General features: G+C 56.0%; 1 protein-coding gene across 2 annotated transcripts in view; it reads left to right on the top strand.

Annotated features, from left to right (window-relative positions):
- Window positions 1-8,344, top strand: part of PRRX2 (paired related homeobox 2) — a 42,092-nt gene extending 33,748 nt beyond the window's left edge. Inside the window, exons 2-4 of one of the 2 annotated variants that reach the window (XM_032307704.1) lie at window positions 6,228-6,415; window positions 7,045-7,223; window positions 7,876-8,344. In XM_032307704.1, the coding sequence (XP_032163595.1) occupies window positions 6,228-6,415; window positions 7,045-7,223; window positions 7,876-8,011 (503 nt within the window). In that variant the 3' untranslated portion in view covers window positions 8,012-8,344. The remainder of the gene's footprint in view (window positions 1-6,227; window positions 6,416-7,044; window positions 7,224-7,875) is intronic. The other variant, XM_032307705.1, reaches the window with a different exon arrangement.
- The last annotated feature ends 8,065 nt before the right edge of the window (window positions 8,345-16,409 follow it).

Below are 16,409 nucleotides of genomic sequence, written 5' to 3'. Positions count from 1 at the left end.
TGTGAAGTGTTTACCTTAAGCCAGGCCCTGTGATGAGTTCCAGAGGGACAAAAAAAAAAGGAAAGTTCCAGGCCCTGTTGCACCCATGACCCCACATTTACTGTACAGTGTGACACAGCTACAACAGGGGGTCTGGGACGGCTTCCTGAAGGAGGTGACATTCTGCTGAGACATGAGTCAGGGGAAGGAGAGGAGGGCCGCGAGCCCAGGAGCGGTTTGCACAGGGGTCCACAAGTGAGAGGTGTGTATGTCCAGTGTGAGTACCGACCTTAAAGAGGCCGCACACCCAGGACGGCAGCCCCGAGCCCCCCCGAGGACTGGGCCCATCCAGTGGGTAGAGCCAGAAAGGCCCTCTAGAGAAAGGCTCCAACCTTCTGTTGTGTTCACCATGTCCAGGGCTGGGCTGGGGGCTGGGGCTACCTCCTCTTTCCCTTTTCTCTGGCAACTGGCTACCAGGGATGTATCCAAAAAAGAACGGGCCAGGAGCGTGGGCTTTCTTTGCTGTGTGCCCCTGGGTAGGTCCTGGCCCCTCTCTGGGCTTCTCCCTGTCTTCTCTCTAGATCAGAGACAGCCCTGGCTTCCCCTCTTGAGACTGTGCGGGGCCTCCAGGGAGGTGATGCTCGGAAGTCTGCCTGTGTGATCTCCCCAGAGGACCTGAGCCCCTTCTTGGTGCCTTAGGCCTGGGCGCTCAGTGCCCGGGACCAAGGCCAGCTTGGCTGGACATGAAACCACCTCTTGCGTCCCTCGCTTGGGAGCCTGGCTGGAGTGAGGCTGGCCGCCCCGGGAAGGGCTCCAGGGACATGCCTCTCCTCCTTCCTCCTGTCACTCCTTCCTTTCTTCCTTCTAACGTTGCTGGCCTGACTCGGGGCCGTGCCTGACCCTGGCCCTGCCCTGGAAGAGCTCACAGGCTGCACGCCTTTCCCTCCTGCATGCTACTCCAGGCCCTAGCTTGTGTGCCGGGGGGCTCCAGCACGCGCACCCCACCCAGCTCCGGAAACACCCCTGCGGACTTCAGGCCCCCTCCTCCTGGGTGTATCATCGACCCTAAGCCCCTGGAGAGACCCTCAGAAATGCCCCTGCAGGAGGAACGGCTGCCCCACACGAAGCGGGGCTAGGAGCCTGGACTCTGTGCCCACCTGCAGGTTCAAATCCCAGCACCGGCCTTTTTTTTTTTTTAAGTTTTATTTATTATTAGACAGAGATCATAAGTGGGCAGAGAGGCAGGCAGAGAGAGAGAGGAGGAAGCAGGCTCCCTGCGGGGCAGAGAGCCCGATGCAGGGCTCGATCCCACGACCCTGAGATCATGACCTGAGCCGAAGGCAGAGGCTTTCACTCACTGAGCCACCCAGGCGCCCCAGCACAGGCCTTTCTTAGTCAGATACGGCTTTGGCATGTTCCTTAACCCTGGGAGCCTCAGTTTCCTTATCTGTAAAATCAGGCTAAGAGCCCCTGTGTAGGGTTAATGAGGAGTTCCTTGTTGTTCCCATTTTTCAGTTAGATGCCTGGGGCCGGGGGCGCGGGCGGGGGTGGGGGCAGCGGGGGAGCGGGGGTGGGGGTGGGGGTCCTTCCTCCTTAACCACTGGGCAGTCTGGCCTTTCCCTTCTCCCTCAAGGAGGCACGCGATTACCCTCAGCGCCTCCTAGTGGCGCTCCGTGGCAGCTCAGGGCAGTTTGCAACATTTCTGCTGGAGCCCCACAAAGGAGAACCAGGGGTCCTTCCAAGGAACCCTCATCTCTTCCAGGAGACCTGGGAGTGGGGGCCAAAGCCTTTGCAGGCCCCTCCGGGCCCTCCACCTCCACTTCCTTCCTCAGGCTTCCCTGGCTGTAAATATTTCTGCCGCTCCCAGCTCCTCTGACGAAGGCCCCGGTGTTAATTTGTTAAATCCACATCAAGGTCCTGGGGACCCGCTGTTTATTTTTGTGAACGTGTTGGCAGAGATCACATTGGAAGGGGGGAGAGGGACTGCTTATTTGGTCAGAATAAATGCTAATTAATAAAAGTTATTTATTTGGGTTGGAGCTCGCCACGGCCCCGGGGTCAGGCGCAAACTGACTTTTTGAAGCAAAAACAAACAGAGAGCGTCTCTCAACAGCTTGAGAAAGGCAGAAACGAAGAGGCAGGGTTTATTTGTCTTAGGAAGAATTTGCAGTTAATTCCCTCCAGACTGTTTAGACCCTTAAATTACACGGAATAAGAAAAACCCTGGGTGCAGGGAGAGGAGCCAGGAACACTCGATCAGTTGGCCGAGAGCAGAGTTTTTAAATGTCTTTGGCCCGCATTCAGCCAAATAAATGGTACGTGTGAAATAATTTAATGGCAGAAAACTGTGCACAAGTCATTTTTTTTTTTTTTTATCGTAATGTAATCGGGGACGAAGTAATTTGGTTTTAAGGGAGAGAGAGCATAGCAGGCCTCCCCCCCCCCACCCCCTTCCGAAGACGTGTCTCTCTCTCTCCCCCAATCCAGCCCTGTAATGGCAATGGCCATGGCACCAGGGCAGCCTGTGTAAACGCAGGAGGGTTTGGGCTTAATTTTGAACCCCGGAGAAAAGTGGGACTTTTACTGAACAAAAGGAGATTTGGGGCACAGCCTGACTTGGAAAGAGCCGGGGCCCCAGCAATCGCTGGCTGGAGGCTTAGTGAGTATTTCTTTCTTTTCCAAGTGCTTGGACATCCCCGCGCGGAGCCCCCTCCCTGGGGGACACACATGCCTGCCTCGATCGGCGTCTCAGAAGGGGACGCGGGAGCTTCAGGTCACAAATATCCAGCACATCCGCTGGGAAGCAGAGGCCAGCCTGTGGGTTCAAGTCCTGGGTCACCCGCAGGATACTGCTTGAGGTGTCCTCAACCTCAGCGGCTTCTCAGCCTCTGCCTGCAGCTGGGACCAAAGGGCCTGGGGAGAAACACCCTTGACCTCGGGCACGGAGCCGCTCGCACAGAAACAACAATGCTAAGGACAGTGACCGTTTGTGGAGCAAATCCTCTGCTCTGGGCACTGCACCGAGTTAAACTCTGCTCCTCGTAGGACCTTCATGGGACCTCGGGCAAGCCATTGTCCCTCACAGCTCCCAGAGGGGAGCTCTTCCTTTGGAACAAAGCGGTGCCGATGGACCGATGGACAGACATACTTATGTCTTCCCCCGCCCCTCCCCGCCCGCCAGGCCGGGCTGGAGATCCAGGGGCATCCCCACACCAGTGAGGTGCCGTGACCCTGCCTCCTAGAGCCAGGACTGAGATGGCGACAGACCCCTGTGTCACCTTCCCTAGGAGCAAGGTGGGCGAGGGAGGAGACCCCCCACTGCTGGGGCTGGCGGAGCCTTCTGACCAGCAGGAATTCCAACCCAGAGGGACAACCTTGGCCTCAGTTTCTCTGTGTGTGCAGTGGGGTAACACCTCCTAGGGCGGGGGCAGAGATTCGGTGGGTGGCAGCAGGGGCGACGCTTGGCACCACTCATGGGCCGAACCAGCTTTTGCCGAGCCTTGTCCCATCAGTGCTGCCTTGATGTGACCCCGGAGACAGCGGACCCCAGACCCGCGAGGAGACCAGCTGGGGTTGTCGGGAGGCCCGGCGCTAAATGCCTTCGCGTGAGCGTTTCGGCTCCAAGTAACCACACAGTTTAACTGGTGAAAGAGCCGAGTTTCTTCCGGCGCCCACTTGGCGGGGCCAAGGCTGCAAAATGGTTTTCATTTAAACACCCTCCGTTTTGAATTGCTCAGAAACTTCTCGAAAAAGTCTCCTTTTTTGGCTGACATGCCTCCTGCGTTGGGTGTGTGCCCAAACAGCGTTGCCTGGAGGGGGGCGGAAATCGTCTCTGGGATGGCTGGTGTTCCAGAAACTTCCGTCCTGCTTTCGGGCTGTTGATCGCCACCCGGTTTTCAGCTCGTGGGCCCTTGTTGTTTTTGGTTTAGCTTTCTTGCCGCTCCAGGGGACAGGGATGTGGGGCAGAGAGACATTCGCAGGCACCAGACATTCTCATCCGTCTTCGCCTTTTCTTGGAGGAGAGGGGTGGAGAGAAGGCTGGAACCCGGCCAGGGGACGAGGCGGCTCCCTTGGGGCCACTCGTGTTCCCGGCCACCCCCCGCCCCCACATGTGACTCCTGCGTTTGCAACCGTCCTGAACGTCCTGCTAGACCAGCGCCATGAGCACGGTGAACGAGATGATTCTTTGGTGGGCAGGCCTGTCCTTGTCCTGTGTATCAGCGGCCCAAGCCTCTACCCGTTCAACCCCCGTAGCACCTCCCAAGAAAGAAAAAAGAAATGTCTCCAGACACTGTCAGGTGTCCCCTAGAGGCAAGATTGTCCTCCACTGAGAACTAGCCATCCGAACCCAGCTGTCCGGTCACCTTTTCCCAGGCACTGCCCTGTGCAGGACCACCTTCACCTCCCACAATCAGTATCCCCCAGTCTCATGGAAAGCTTCATCCTCAAATCCAATCCGTTGGTTGCTCGAGAGTCAATAAATCCTGCTAATGTGGGAGCATCTTTGAAAACAGGGATCGAGTGATAGTCATCGTGGGCCTGGAATGTTCTAGAAGCTCGGGAGAGCGAATACCCAGCATTGTGCATGTTAAGGGAATGTGTAACTGGGAAAGCAAAAATACAAGATGTGGACTTAACTCCAAAAGGTTGACAGTATGTTCCGTGGTCCAAACTGAGCAAAACAGGCCTTCCCATACACCGCTGGTGGGAAGCCTTATGGGGGACTCCGACCACCTCTAGCATTTTTCTCACTGGCCCAGCAATCCCACTTCTAGGAATCTGTCCCAAATATGCGCTGGCAAAAAATAGAAAATCATGTCTGCATGTAGTTCTTCATCGTGGCATTCTTTTAGTGGCAAAAGACTGGAAATGCGCCAGGTGCCTGTCAATAGGGCTCCAGGGGGATAAACCATAGCAGTCCTCCAGCCCAGTGCTTGGGGAGTGTGGATGATTTCTGTGCACTACATGGAAGGATCCCTGCTGGAAGGAAAAAAAACTGCTTTAAAAAAATAAGTTCCTGGCGCCTGGGTGGCTCAGTCGGTTAAGCGTCTGCCTTCGGCTCAGCTCATGATCCCAGGGTCCCCGGATCGAGTCCCGTGTCGGGGCCCCTGCTCAGCCAGGAGCCTGCTTCTCCCTCTGACTCTCCCCCGTGCTAGTGATCTCTCTCTCTCTCTCTCTCTCTCTTTCTCTTTCTCTCCCTCTCCCACTCTTGGATAAATAAATAAAATCTTAAAAAATAAAAATAAAAAATAAGTTCCGCCGGGAGGAGGGAGGGAACATGAGAGAAAATAGAGTGCGGGGGGAGCAATCCACGGAAGGAGGGTTATGTTTGTTGTGCCAAGGCAGAATGGTGTCTGGAATATTATCGAGGAACGGGCAAGTTGAAGCACCGGGGTGTTCAGCATGATCTCATGCTTGTAAATTTTTTAAAATGTACATTTGTCATCTCATAAAGCGTGGGGGGTGGAGCTGGGGAGAGGGGAGTGTTTTGTTTTACTGCTGACCCTTCTCTGGTATCTGAATCTGTTACTGGGACAAGCAGTGACATTACTTGGTTATTAAAATATACATTTTTAATAAAATCAGAGGCACAAGGAAGTGCTGAGTTTGGTGGTGGTGTGTGTGTGTTGGGGGGGGGTGAGTGTAGCAGGGGATCTCAGGTGGTCGGGAGGGCTCCCTGGAGGAGTGGACAATGAACTGGGCCCTTGTGGAAAAACAGTCAAGTCCAGTTCTGCCCCCAATAAAATGGAAATGTGGCCATAATGGCTGTTCACCCCCTGGTCATTCCCACCTCTTGTGCGTTGCCTCTACTGCCTTTTCTCCTTCCCTCTGATCTGATTGGAAAATTCCTGTACATCCATCAAAACCCATTTCAAGCACCACCTCCTCTGAGGAGCCTTCCCTGATTGTCTCCCCATAGCTGGCCAGAGCTGAGTATCCTCCTGCACCCTGGTGTTCCCTTGGTCCCACATCACTGGGCCTCTTATTCTGGGGCCACCTCCCTGTCTGCTCCAGCTCTTTCCAATACCCAGCACAGCCCCTACCACACAGTAGCTGCTCAGTTAATATGTCTGGATAAAGGAAGGTGTGAACTCCAGGGATCTGCTCCTGCTCTCGGGGCCGGACCGTCCATCCGGCAGTGGGGGAGACCGGAGGAGAGCACACAGTGCAAAGTGCCAAGCTAATACCCGAGTCGTGACCCCCTGGGTGGGCCGCCACCCACCTGCTGACCCTTGGCCCCTCCGCAGGTGAATGTCCCAGCCCGGGGCGCGGGAGCGCCGCCAAGCGGAAGAAGAAGCAGCGGCGGAACCGCACCACGTTCAACAGCAGCCAGCTGCAGGCGCTGGAGCGCGTGTTCGAGCGCACGCACTACCCCGACGCCTTCGTGCGCGAGGAGTTGGCCCGGCGCGTCAACCTCAGCGAGGCGCGTGTGCAGGTGAGCAGTGCGCACCTGGCGGGGGGACAGGGAGCCCGCCATGGGAGCACGCAGCCACCTCTCCCTCGGGGCTCCGGAGCCTCTGCGGAGGGGAGTCCATCCGAGGCTGGGAGGACTCAAGTTCAAATCCAAGCCCTGCCCCTTACCAGCGGTGTGGCCTTGAGCAGGTTACTTAACCTCTCTGCGTTCAGGGTGCCTTCCTGGAAAGTGAGGACCACGTGGGTCTCTTTTATAGGGTTCTTAGGAGAATTAAAGGAGTTAACAGATTTGCCAAGCGCTTACTTAGAGCAGTGCCTGGTGTGAAAGGTTTTGATAAAAAAAAAAAGTCGCGTTAAAGTGTTAAGGGCCGCTCTGGGCCAGCTCTGGGCCCAGTGCTCAGCACGCCCCTCTCCAGTTAAAACCTTGTAGCAGCGAAGTGCTCGTGCCCTTGTTCCTCCGTGCGTTCCCTCGCCCTTTGTCCCACGCTCACGTACTCCGCGGTAGAGTCATTCCCGTTTTACCGAGGCCCAGACAGGGGAAGCTGCCAGCCCACAGCTGGTGACAGAGCGGGCACGCACTGCATCCAAAAGGACGTGGGTCCCCTTTGCCGCCTGCTGCACGCGGTTCAACCCCCCTCCCCTGCCCCCCAGGTCTGGTTTCAGAACCGCCGGGCCAAGTTCCGCCGAAACGAGAGGGCCATGCTGGCCAACCGCTCCGCCTCCCTGCTCAAGTCCTACAGCCAGGAGGCCGCCATCGAGCAGCCCGTGGCTCCCCGGCCCACCGCCCTGAGTCCCGATTATCTTTCCTGGACAGCCTCGTCCCCCTACAGGTGAGAACAGGAACCCGCGTCCGGCCAGGAGGGGGCGGAGCCCTAGGAGTCCCCGCCCCCTCCCAGGATTGGCACAAGCTATGATCGGTGCCCAGGCGCTGCTGAAGCCCGTGTCTGCGGAGTAGTGCGTGGGCCAGTGTGTGTGTGCTCATGAGTGTAGGTGTGTGCGAGAGTTGCATGATTGTGAGGACGTGTGCACACGAGTGCTTGTGTGAGGCGCTCTGCTGGGGCCCTGGTCTTGTGCGAGGCGAGATCCAGCAGGTGGGCCCGTGGGGTCAGAATCCCTATGATGCCCATGGTGGCCAGCTCTCCCGCCCTGTCCTTACCTAGGGAGACCCACCCAGAGGCATCCTTCTGAACAGGTGTGTGTTCCCTCCTCCCCCATCCCGCTGTGCGCCTGGCCCTGCCGGGAGGGGGGGGGGCACTGAGGGTGAGCAGGACCCAGGGAGCTGCTCCGTGTCCGGTGGGGTCTGTGCTTGTTTCTGACTCCTCCCCAGAGCCTACAACCCCAGCCATGCCCGGCCCCGGGGGGGAAGGCTTCCCAGGAGAGGCAAGGGAGGAGGCGAGGCAGAAGGACCACAGGCTGGGGTCCAGGCCTGGCAGCCGGAAGTGGTCAGAGCCACATGTACTTGTGCCTTCTGTCGCCCCCCAGCACGGTGCCACCCTACAGCCCTGGAGGCCCAGGCCCTGCGACCCAAGGAGTCAACATGGCCAACAGTATCGCCAGCCTCCGTCTCAAGGCCAAGGAGTTCAGCCTGCACCACAGCCAGGTGCCCACGGTGAACTGATGACCGACCCCCCAGGACCCCGCTGCCTCCCTGGTCTAACAACAGCCAAGACGGCAGACATGAAAGTGGCCTTCTCCTGTCCGCTGTCTCCAGGGCAGGCTGATTGGGCTCTCCCGGCCCCTCTCTCCAGTCCAGACTGCTGGGCCCAAGAGGCTGCTGAGATGCTGGGAGCCCTTTGTCTACAGCCGTGGGAGACCTTGGCCCATGACCTTTGGAGGGGTTGGGCCAGAGACGGAGAAGGAGCCCACCAAGGACTACATTTATTTTGTGTATTAAAACCGAAAAGCTTTTTTCTTTAAGAAATAAAAAACAAAACAAAAAAACAAAACAAAACAAAAACCTTTAAGCCCCAAAAAGTTTGAGGGAAGGCAGATAAGATCAGCAAAGCAGTTGAGCGGATGGCCTTCTGGGACCCTGCTCTGGCCTGCAGCCCTCATGAGGCCTGCCCTGGGCCCAGCTCAGACCAGCCACCATGCCAAAGCCAGATGCCCTCCTGTCTGAGCCTTCTCACGAATGAATCCAACATCCAGCAGAGCCCCACGGGTGGGGAGTCGGATAGGAGGACAGAGGCCTGCCCTGGACCCCAGTGAGCACCTAGGCGTTTGGGAGAAACCCTGCTGTGTGACTCTGGGCAGATACCTTCCCTGTCTGGGCAGAGAGTGTCCCCTCAGCCCTATGGTTGGGGGCAGGGTGGGTGACCATGGATTCCTGGGCTGGCCGAACTGTGGGTGGTGGGTGGGCAGATGCTGGAATTAAGTCTCTTATCTCTGGGCATGCAGAAGGTGTGGGACACTCTTGGGGCCTAGGCAAATGACCCGGGAAGCAGGGGTGCATAGTGGAGGTCCCATGCAGCTTCGAAGGACAGAGGGGTGTCCTAACAGCCAAGGACACTGGAAGACCTTATCCAAGTGCACCCACCTTTTCGCAGATGGTACCTGCGGGTGACAGAGGACACACATACCACCAGCTAGTGACATGACTTGGCAGGAAACCAGGGTAAAGGGAGTGGTTGTAGCCAGAAGGCAGCCCCTTCTGCCTGGCCCCCTCCAGCCTCTTCTGTGGGGCATATCCTCCGGGGAAGTTCAGAGTCATTTCTGCCAATAGTGACCTCAACCAGTCCCCAGCAAGTTACACAGCACTCCTTGACCCCCAGAGGGCATAAAGATGACCAGCCCCTCCTGGTGATGGCCCTCGTTGTGACACCGTGGTCACACCCCAATGCAGCCAATCAGAGGGACCTCTTCTCCCATAGTCTGCCCTGCCCACACTGTAGCAAATGCCCCAGGTGTCAGCGGTCCCCCGCCCCATGGGCTACAACTTCTAGGTGACCTCAAACAGGTCAAAGCCTCATAACAATCCTTGCGTGGAGGACAATCCCCATTTCTGTGTTAGAAGGTACGCTAAGGATATGTCTGAGTGAGGGGAGGACCCCTCCCCATTCTCCCGCATTCACCCCGAGACCTTCTCCCCGGTACTTCGTCTGGGATTTCACCGTGAATACTGGGTTCTTGCGCATTGAGCTCTACCCGTTTCCAAGGTGCACACAAGCCCCAGGACACTCACCGTGTGACTTTCTCATGGCTGGACAGTCGGAACTCTTGTGGTCCAGAGAGTGTGGGGCACCCATGAGGGTGAGGGAGGCGTGAGCTCTGGCTGAAGGCATGGGGAGGGGGCATTCTGCTGTCTCGGGGAGCTCAGGTTCACCAGACTATGAGAGCCAGAGCAGGGGGAGACAGCTGTGCCCTGGACAGTGTGTGTCAAGGGGAGGGGGCTTGTCTTGCTCAGCTTGGCCTCTGCCTTGGCTCGGTGATTTCTGGGCCTCCATTTAATGTTCATTCACTGAACAAATAGGACATACTTGCTGTGTGCCAGGGCCCTGAGAGAGCAGAGAAATGACACGGGGTCCCTTGCTGCAGAGGCCACACCCAACACAGGGAGCCCCAAACTTGGTCTGAGACATCTGCGCAGTCTTCCTGGAAGAGGCATCCTGGAAGGATGAAGGGTTGGCCAGACAAGGAGAGTGGGGGAGAACAGTGCTTCTGGCTAAGGGAACAGCATGTGTCAAGGCCCCGAGGCAAGATAAAAGCTATCGTTTGGGGCCAGTGGGGACAGTTCCAGGGCTGGATCTCCCAGTGTGGGATGAAGGTGGAGAGAAGCTGGCTCAGGTGGGGTGATGTGGCCAGATCTAGAAGTCCGGATGTCATCCAGGCAGTGGGGAGCCACGGAGGGGATTGGCTTGGTGGAGGGACACCCCCGCCCCCCGCTTCTGTATGGAGAAGTGGCCATAGGACTAAGAGTGGAGGCAGGGAGGACTCTGCAGAGGCCAGGGCAGCTGTCCAGAGAGGAGCGGCAGCAGCACGGACCAGATGTGGCCAGATCTGGGAGGTGTTCCAAGCACATCGGGGGCAGGGGTTAAGGACAGGATGATGGGCTGAGGGAGATGAGGGAAGCCAGATGGTGGCCAGGATTTGGCTCAGGCACACGGAAGTGCCCGGGAGGAAGAAGATCCTGGAAGCAGGACCTGCCTTGTAGAGGTGTCAGGAAGATGCTGGCCTGCCCTTCCACCCAGACCAGAGCTGGGGGCCATCATGGCCCAAGCAGCCTCCTCCCTCATGAGGGGATGACCATTCCTGCCCTCACCCAAAGAACCTGCACCACAGAAGGCCGTTGGCCCACGGGGGGCCAGAGCAGTGCCCTCTTGGCAGCCAGGCAGGCCTCTGTCCTCCACAAGAGCACTTAAGCGAAAGCAAGTGACAGGCGGCCCAGCTACTGGCCCGAGCTCAGCGCTCAGATGGAACCACGGCGGTCTCTTTATTTCCTATCCAAAGAGAGGGTGCCATGAAGCAGCGCCAGGTCGGGGCTGCCCGCAGCAGAGATGGGGTCACACTGGGTGGAAGTTGGGGCCTAGAAGGTGGGTCCCAAGAACACCAGCTTCACAAAAGCTGGGGGCCTGTTTCCCACAGAGACGCTGGCCCTACCATGGGACCACAAGGATGTCAATGTCACTTCCTCCCAAGCACGGTAGAGAAAACAAACCAGCTTAACCGTTTACATGTGCGGCTCCAGGGACCTGAGGGAGGGGGCACGGCGGCAGCCCTCCCTGGATGAGGCTGTCGCTAGTGTCCCCCTAATTGCAGGGCTGTGTGGGCAGCCCCCTGGGCCCCCGTCCCGGGATAGAATTTTCCATGAGGATAAGATTCCCAAGGCCCTGTCCCCTGCTGGGAGAACTTGGAATCTTTCTCTCTCCGAATCCCTCAGCCCATTTGGCCAGGCAGGCTTGGGAGAGGACATTGCATAACTTCACTTCTGTTTTTTTGTTGTTGTTGTTTGAAATACAATAACTTGATGGAAAGAAAGAAAAAAGGCAGTCTGGGCTCTCGCAAAACCCAGAACCTGAAGATAGAGACCGGTTTTACTTTGGGCTAGGCATCTCTGTAAGCCTCAGTTTCCTCCTCTGTAAAACAGGACTAACAACAGGGATGCCTGGGTGGCTCAGTGCATTAAGCAGCTGCCTTCCACTCAGGTCGTGATTCCGGGATCCTGGGATCGAGTCCCACATCCGGCTCCTGGCTCAGCAGAGAGTCTGCTTCTCCCTGCTGCTCTCCCTGCTTGTACTCTCCCTCTCTGTTAAATGAATTAAAGATTTTAAAAACCTTTAAAAAAAAAATGGGGCTAACAACCGGTAATGAGAACCGAAGCCACCTCATGGGATTGTAGGCACAGAGTTCCCTTCTATAAATGGGCACTTTGGTGTTTACGGGGGAGGGGCGCAGAGTAGTGTTGGAGGAAGTCAGACTGTTTCCCGTCCTGGAGTGCAAGAACACGTCTTCTGCCCCAGGTACCCAGCACACATGGTTCCGGGGCTCTTCCCTCTGTCCCTTCCTTGCCAGAGCAATAGGGCATGCGCAGCCCTGCACCTCTGTCACCCGCCCCTGGAGGGCGCTGTGCGGTCGCTGCTGGGCGCAGAGCTTGGTGACCATCAAGTGCCTGCCCCAGTCTTCTCTCCAAAGACAAACAAGCAAATCCCAAATCACCAGCTGGGGTCCCAGCATAAACAGGGGCACTAGCCTTCCTGAAAATGTCCCCACAGTCGTGAAAACGTTCAAATGCTGTCACCACCAGTAATTCCATCTCGAAGCCCCACTTCAAGAAGGAATCCAACATGGGGGAGGGGAACCAGGATGTACTGAGCCGTTTGGCACACATTTCGTCCATGCGATGCAAAAACTCTGGGACGAACACAAACCCAAATATAAATATTGTCGTCTAAATTTTCATCGTGGTTTGTAATCCGCTTGTCTGCGTATTCTCTGTCCTGTGACTAATAACCTTACAGAGAAACAGAACGAGCAGACCAATGCATTAGTCTCAACTGCACAAAAAGCTCTGTAAAGATGGAAAATGTGCTTGCTCTGCACTGTGTCCCCTGTGAGGGGGTGACCCCCTTCCAGAGCTGTCCTTCCCCGCCTGTGACTCTACCCTTGGTCCCCCGGGGCCAGAAGCTTTGTGGTCATCAGTAACTCTTGTCTATATTGCAAAGAGTGTTAGAGAGCTTCTTAACCCTTTGTTCACACCGTAGAAGGACTGAGCTTGAGATACGGGGGGTCGTGGGGGGCATATGGAGATCAGAAGGAGTCCTCAGAGGAGAGGTGAAGGGCTAGACAGCATCCTAAAATGGCTCCGTGATTCTCACCCCAGGATAGTCCCTTGTGGGAGTGTGGGTGCAAACTCCGACTTGCTTTTCACCAAAAATGAAAGAAGTTAGCCGATTTAATTAAAGTCCCTAATCAGATGACTTGACTTGATTGAAAGGGAGATTGATTATCCCGGGTGGGCCTGACCTAAGCAGGTGAGCCCTTTAAAGGAGAGTTGGGTCTTCCCCGAAAGAAGGGATTCAGAGCACAGGGATGCTCTCCTGTCTACTGGCCTTATCGCCCAACAGCCCTGTGGCGGACTGCCTGTGGAGGGGCGGCCCCCAGCAGCAGAGGGCGTCAGTCTTACAATAGGCTCTGCCCAATCTGAATGAGCTCGACAGGACACTGAGCTCCAGGTGCGGCCTCAGCCCAAAGGCCTCTTTGACTGCAGCTTGGTGAGACCCTGAACAGAGGACCCAGTCAGGCTGGGCCCTGACTCCTGGCCTATAGAAACTGTAAGATCACAAGTGGGTGTTGTTTTAAGCTGTTACATTTGTGGCAGCTTATTACACGTCATAGGAAAGACTACAGGTGGAGAAGGAGCTTGGCTGTCCACCTTGAGCTTGGCCTTCCTCTGCCCATGATGTACCCGACAACCCCAGACCCACTACAGAGGAGACACAAAGCCTTTGCTCAAATTATTTTCCAAGCCACAGGGAGATCCCCTCTTCTTACCTCCTTCCAGGCATTCTGCACAAGCCGGCAGATTTCTTGCCCTAAAACCCAGCCTTGATCTTGCCCCCCGCCGCCACCATCTAAAGCCTCCTGTGGCTCCCGAGGGCTCTCTCTCGGCAACATTCCATCACCCAGGCCAGGTGTTTGAGGCTCCACCATCTGGCCGGGCTCTCCCTGTCTAGCCTCAATCTCCTCTTAACCCCTGCCCCAGACTCTCCAGATAATCCCGCCAGACAGTCCTTTTTCCCTGCCACGCTCCTTCCTCAGGCTCTTCCCCTGTGGCCTTGAACATGCATTCCAAAAAGGGTTACAATATTGTGTCAACTTTTTAAAAAAACGAAGCCAAATTCTAGATAGTCAGCAGATAGCTCTGCATGTCTGGGGGAGTTGTGTGTAGCTTGAAAGAGAATAATTCAATGTTATAATTTTATATTTGGAAATAGGAAGAAAACTCTTCTTGTTTTCATAATTCACACTTTAAAAAGTGAAGTTACTCAGAATCTTCTTGGCAGGCACAGATACCAAGAAGGGCGACCTTTTGTCCCTGGGATGGCCACGCGGCAGGCATTCCAAGGAGCAGAGATGAGACACAATCTCTTTTGGAGATAAATACATGCACACACACTGATACATAGTGTATATTTTATCTATGCATATTAAATACATGTAAGTGTTATGTGCATTTAAATGCATATTATGTATCTAATATGCACAGATTCCTGAATACATTATGCCAATTACCTATCATATGCAAATACATAATATGCATTGTTTAAAAATCTGGAAAGTAATCAACCATAACATGAACAGTGATTTTCTCAGGACGTGGGATTGTGGGTGGTCTCTGGTCTTTGTATATATACTTGTAAATTTCCCAACATGGGTCCTAAAACTTGACAAAACTCTTTTTAAAGTCCCCTCCAAACTGGAACCATCTTTTTGGAGGACAACATATACCACAAACCTTAAACATATGCCCTTCACTCAGTAATTCTCCTCCCAGAAATGGACCTTTGAGAAATGGACGTGCACAGAGATTTCTGCTCAAAGATGCCCGTGAAGGCATTGCTCATGCTGACGCAGCCTGGAAAATTAATTTCTCCAACAGTAAGGGCAGATTAAATAAATGATGAGGTTATCCAGGATGATGGAATACCAGCGAGCTGTTAAAATTCGCATTATTGACCATCGAGAGCCCCGGGAGGAAGGGCAGAGGTGCCATTAAGGAAAATCTTGAGCAATGACAAAGGAGCCAGTCTGACCTGTTGGTTGCAAGCCCGTGAGCCACAGATGCCACTGTGAGCCCCTGTTGCCACCCACACCCATGACACACCGTGTTCCCAGTGCCGAGAAACCCTTCCCAAACACTTTTTGTCGTGGAATCCACACTGGATAAGAGCCGTCCTGAGTCCCCATCTCTGTTACATGTACACACACACACAGAGACACACATTCATTTTACACACCATTCGTTCACTTCGTAGAGACCTCCTAGGAGCCAGGTGCTTTTCCAAGACCTGGGGACACAGGCACAGCAGGAAACAGCAGGGACCCAAACCCCCGACTCCCAGAGGGGCACAGTCTGGAGGAGGAGACCAACAGTGAAGGTCGAGAAGATGCCAGCCTTTTGAGAACACAGCCTCCTGGGGACACGCACATGTACACACACGCGGAGGCTTCTATGTGTCCCGTGGGAATTGGGCTCTGCTTCTGCAGGGCGTCCCCAGATCCTGTCCCTGCACCTCCAGGACCGTGAAATCAGGCTTTTTCGCCCCGTGCCTTGCTTGTGCAACATTTGCCTGTGCTTCTGGGACCCTCTCACACCAGGGAAGCTCTTGGAAGCCTTGGACCAAGAAATCCACTGGATGAGGGAGCCCCAGGAGTTCCCAGCAGGGGCCCTCATGGGACAGGGACCACCAGCCATCACCCATCCCGGGCTTCCTCCAAAGCCCACTGCCCACACTTCACACCCATCCCCAACCCTGGGGCAGGAGGGAGGAGGCCGTTCCAGAGAGGGGCCCAAGTCTGGTTGGGCTGGTGGCAGGCATGTGGACTGCGGACAGAGACCAGGGCAGGATAACTCGCACTCGGTGCCTCTGGCCAGCTTGGCCGATGTGCTCTGGTCTTGAGGAAACTGCCCAGCTTGTCTCGCCTGCTATAGGAAACAGGTGCTGGCTTCCCTGGGCCTGGGTGTATAGCCTCGGGGTCAGCTGCTGCCCGGAGACAGCTCCCAGCCCTCTCCCCATCCTGGACTGTGTCCACCCAGTCCAGTCCCTGTGTCCCTGGAGCAGGAGCAGAAGCAGAACAGGCTTCTGGGTGTCCTTTTCCCCTGCAAACCCCTGCAGCTCCTGCCAGCTGCCCCTTGACAGCACCCGGGCCGGCCCCTCGGGCCCCTCCCTGCTCTATACTCACACCTGCCTCTCCCCTGGGCCCTCCCGCTCCTGGGCGCAGGCAGGGTGCTATCCACGGCACTTGGGGAGCAAGGGCCACTGCCTGGCTGTCAACTCCACTCTGCTGGCTTTCTCAGAGATCCTCTTAGGACACAGACCCAACTACACTGACCCTCTCTCACATCCCCAACATGGCCCCAAAGCCTCAGATGAGCCCCACCCACGAGACCCCAAGAGACTGAGCTCTGCTCAGCTTTGCCACTCAGTTTCCTCGGCTTGGATATCCCCCCAAAACAAGTCCATCTTATCTCCATTCTCAGGAGAGTGGCTGCCTCCCCCTGGAAGCCCCCCGCCCGTGCTCTCACTGCCCCATCTCCCCCATTAGGGTGCTGGCACTTGGGTTGTCACTGTTGTCCCTGTGTCCCCCCACACTCTCGCGGCCCCCACGGCCACACCACATCCAAGGGGATCCCACAGAGGTGGGTGAATGGTGTGACAAGGCACAGGGGCTCCGCGGGACCACCCGCTTCACACAGGTCCCCCGGTTTACAAGGTTCCCGTGGGTGTCGGATGCCCTCCTCACCCAGCCCCGCGCTGAGTACTGTGTCCCCTCATCCTCTCCTTCCCAGGGAGGGAACA

Source organism: Mustela erminea, chromosome 12 (assembly GCF_009829155.1).
Source record: "Mustela erminea isolate mMusErm1 chromosome 12, mMusErm1.Pri, whole genome shotgun sequence".
In the NCBI taxonomy this organism is placed as follows: domain Eukaryota; kingdom Metazoa; phylum Chordata; class Mammalia; order Carnivora; family Mustelidae; genus Mustela; species Mustela erminea.
The sequence above is the reverse complement of the archived record's forward strand: the minus strand, read 5'-3'. Positions and strand labels throughout refer to the sequence as shown.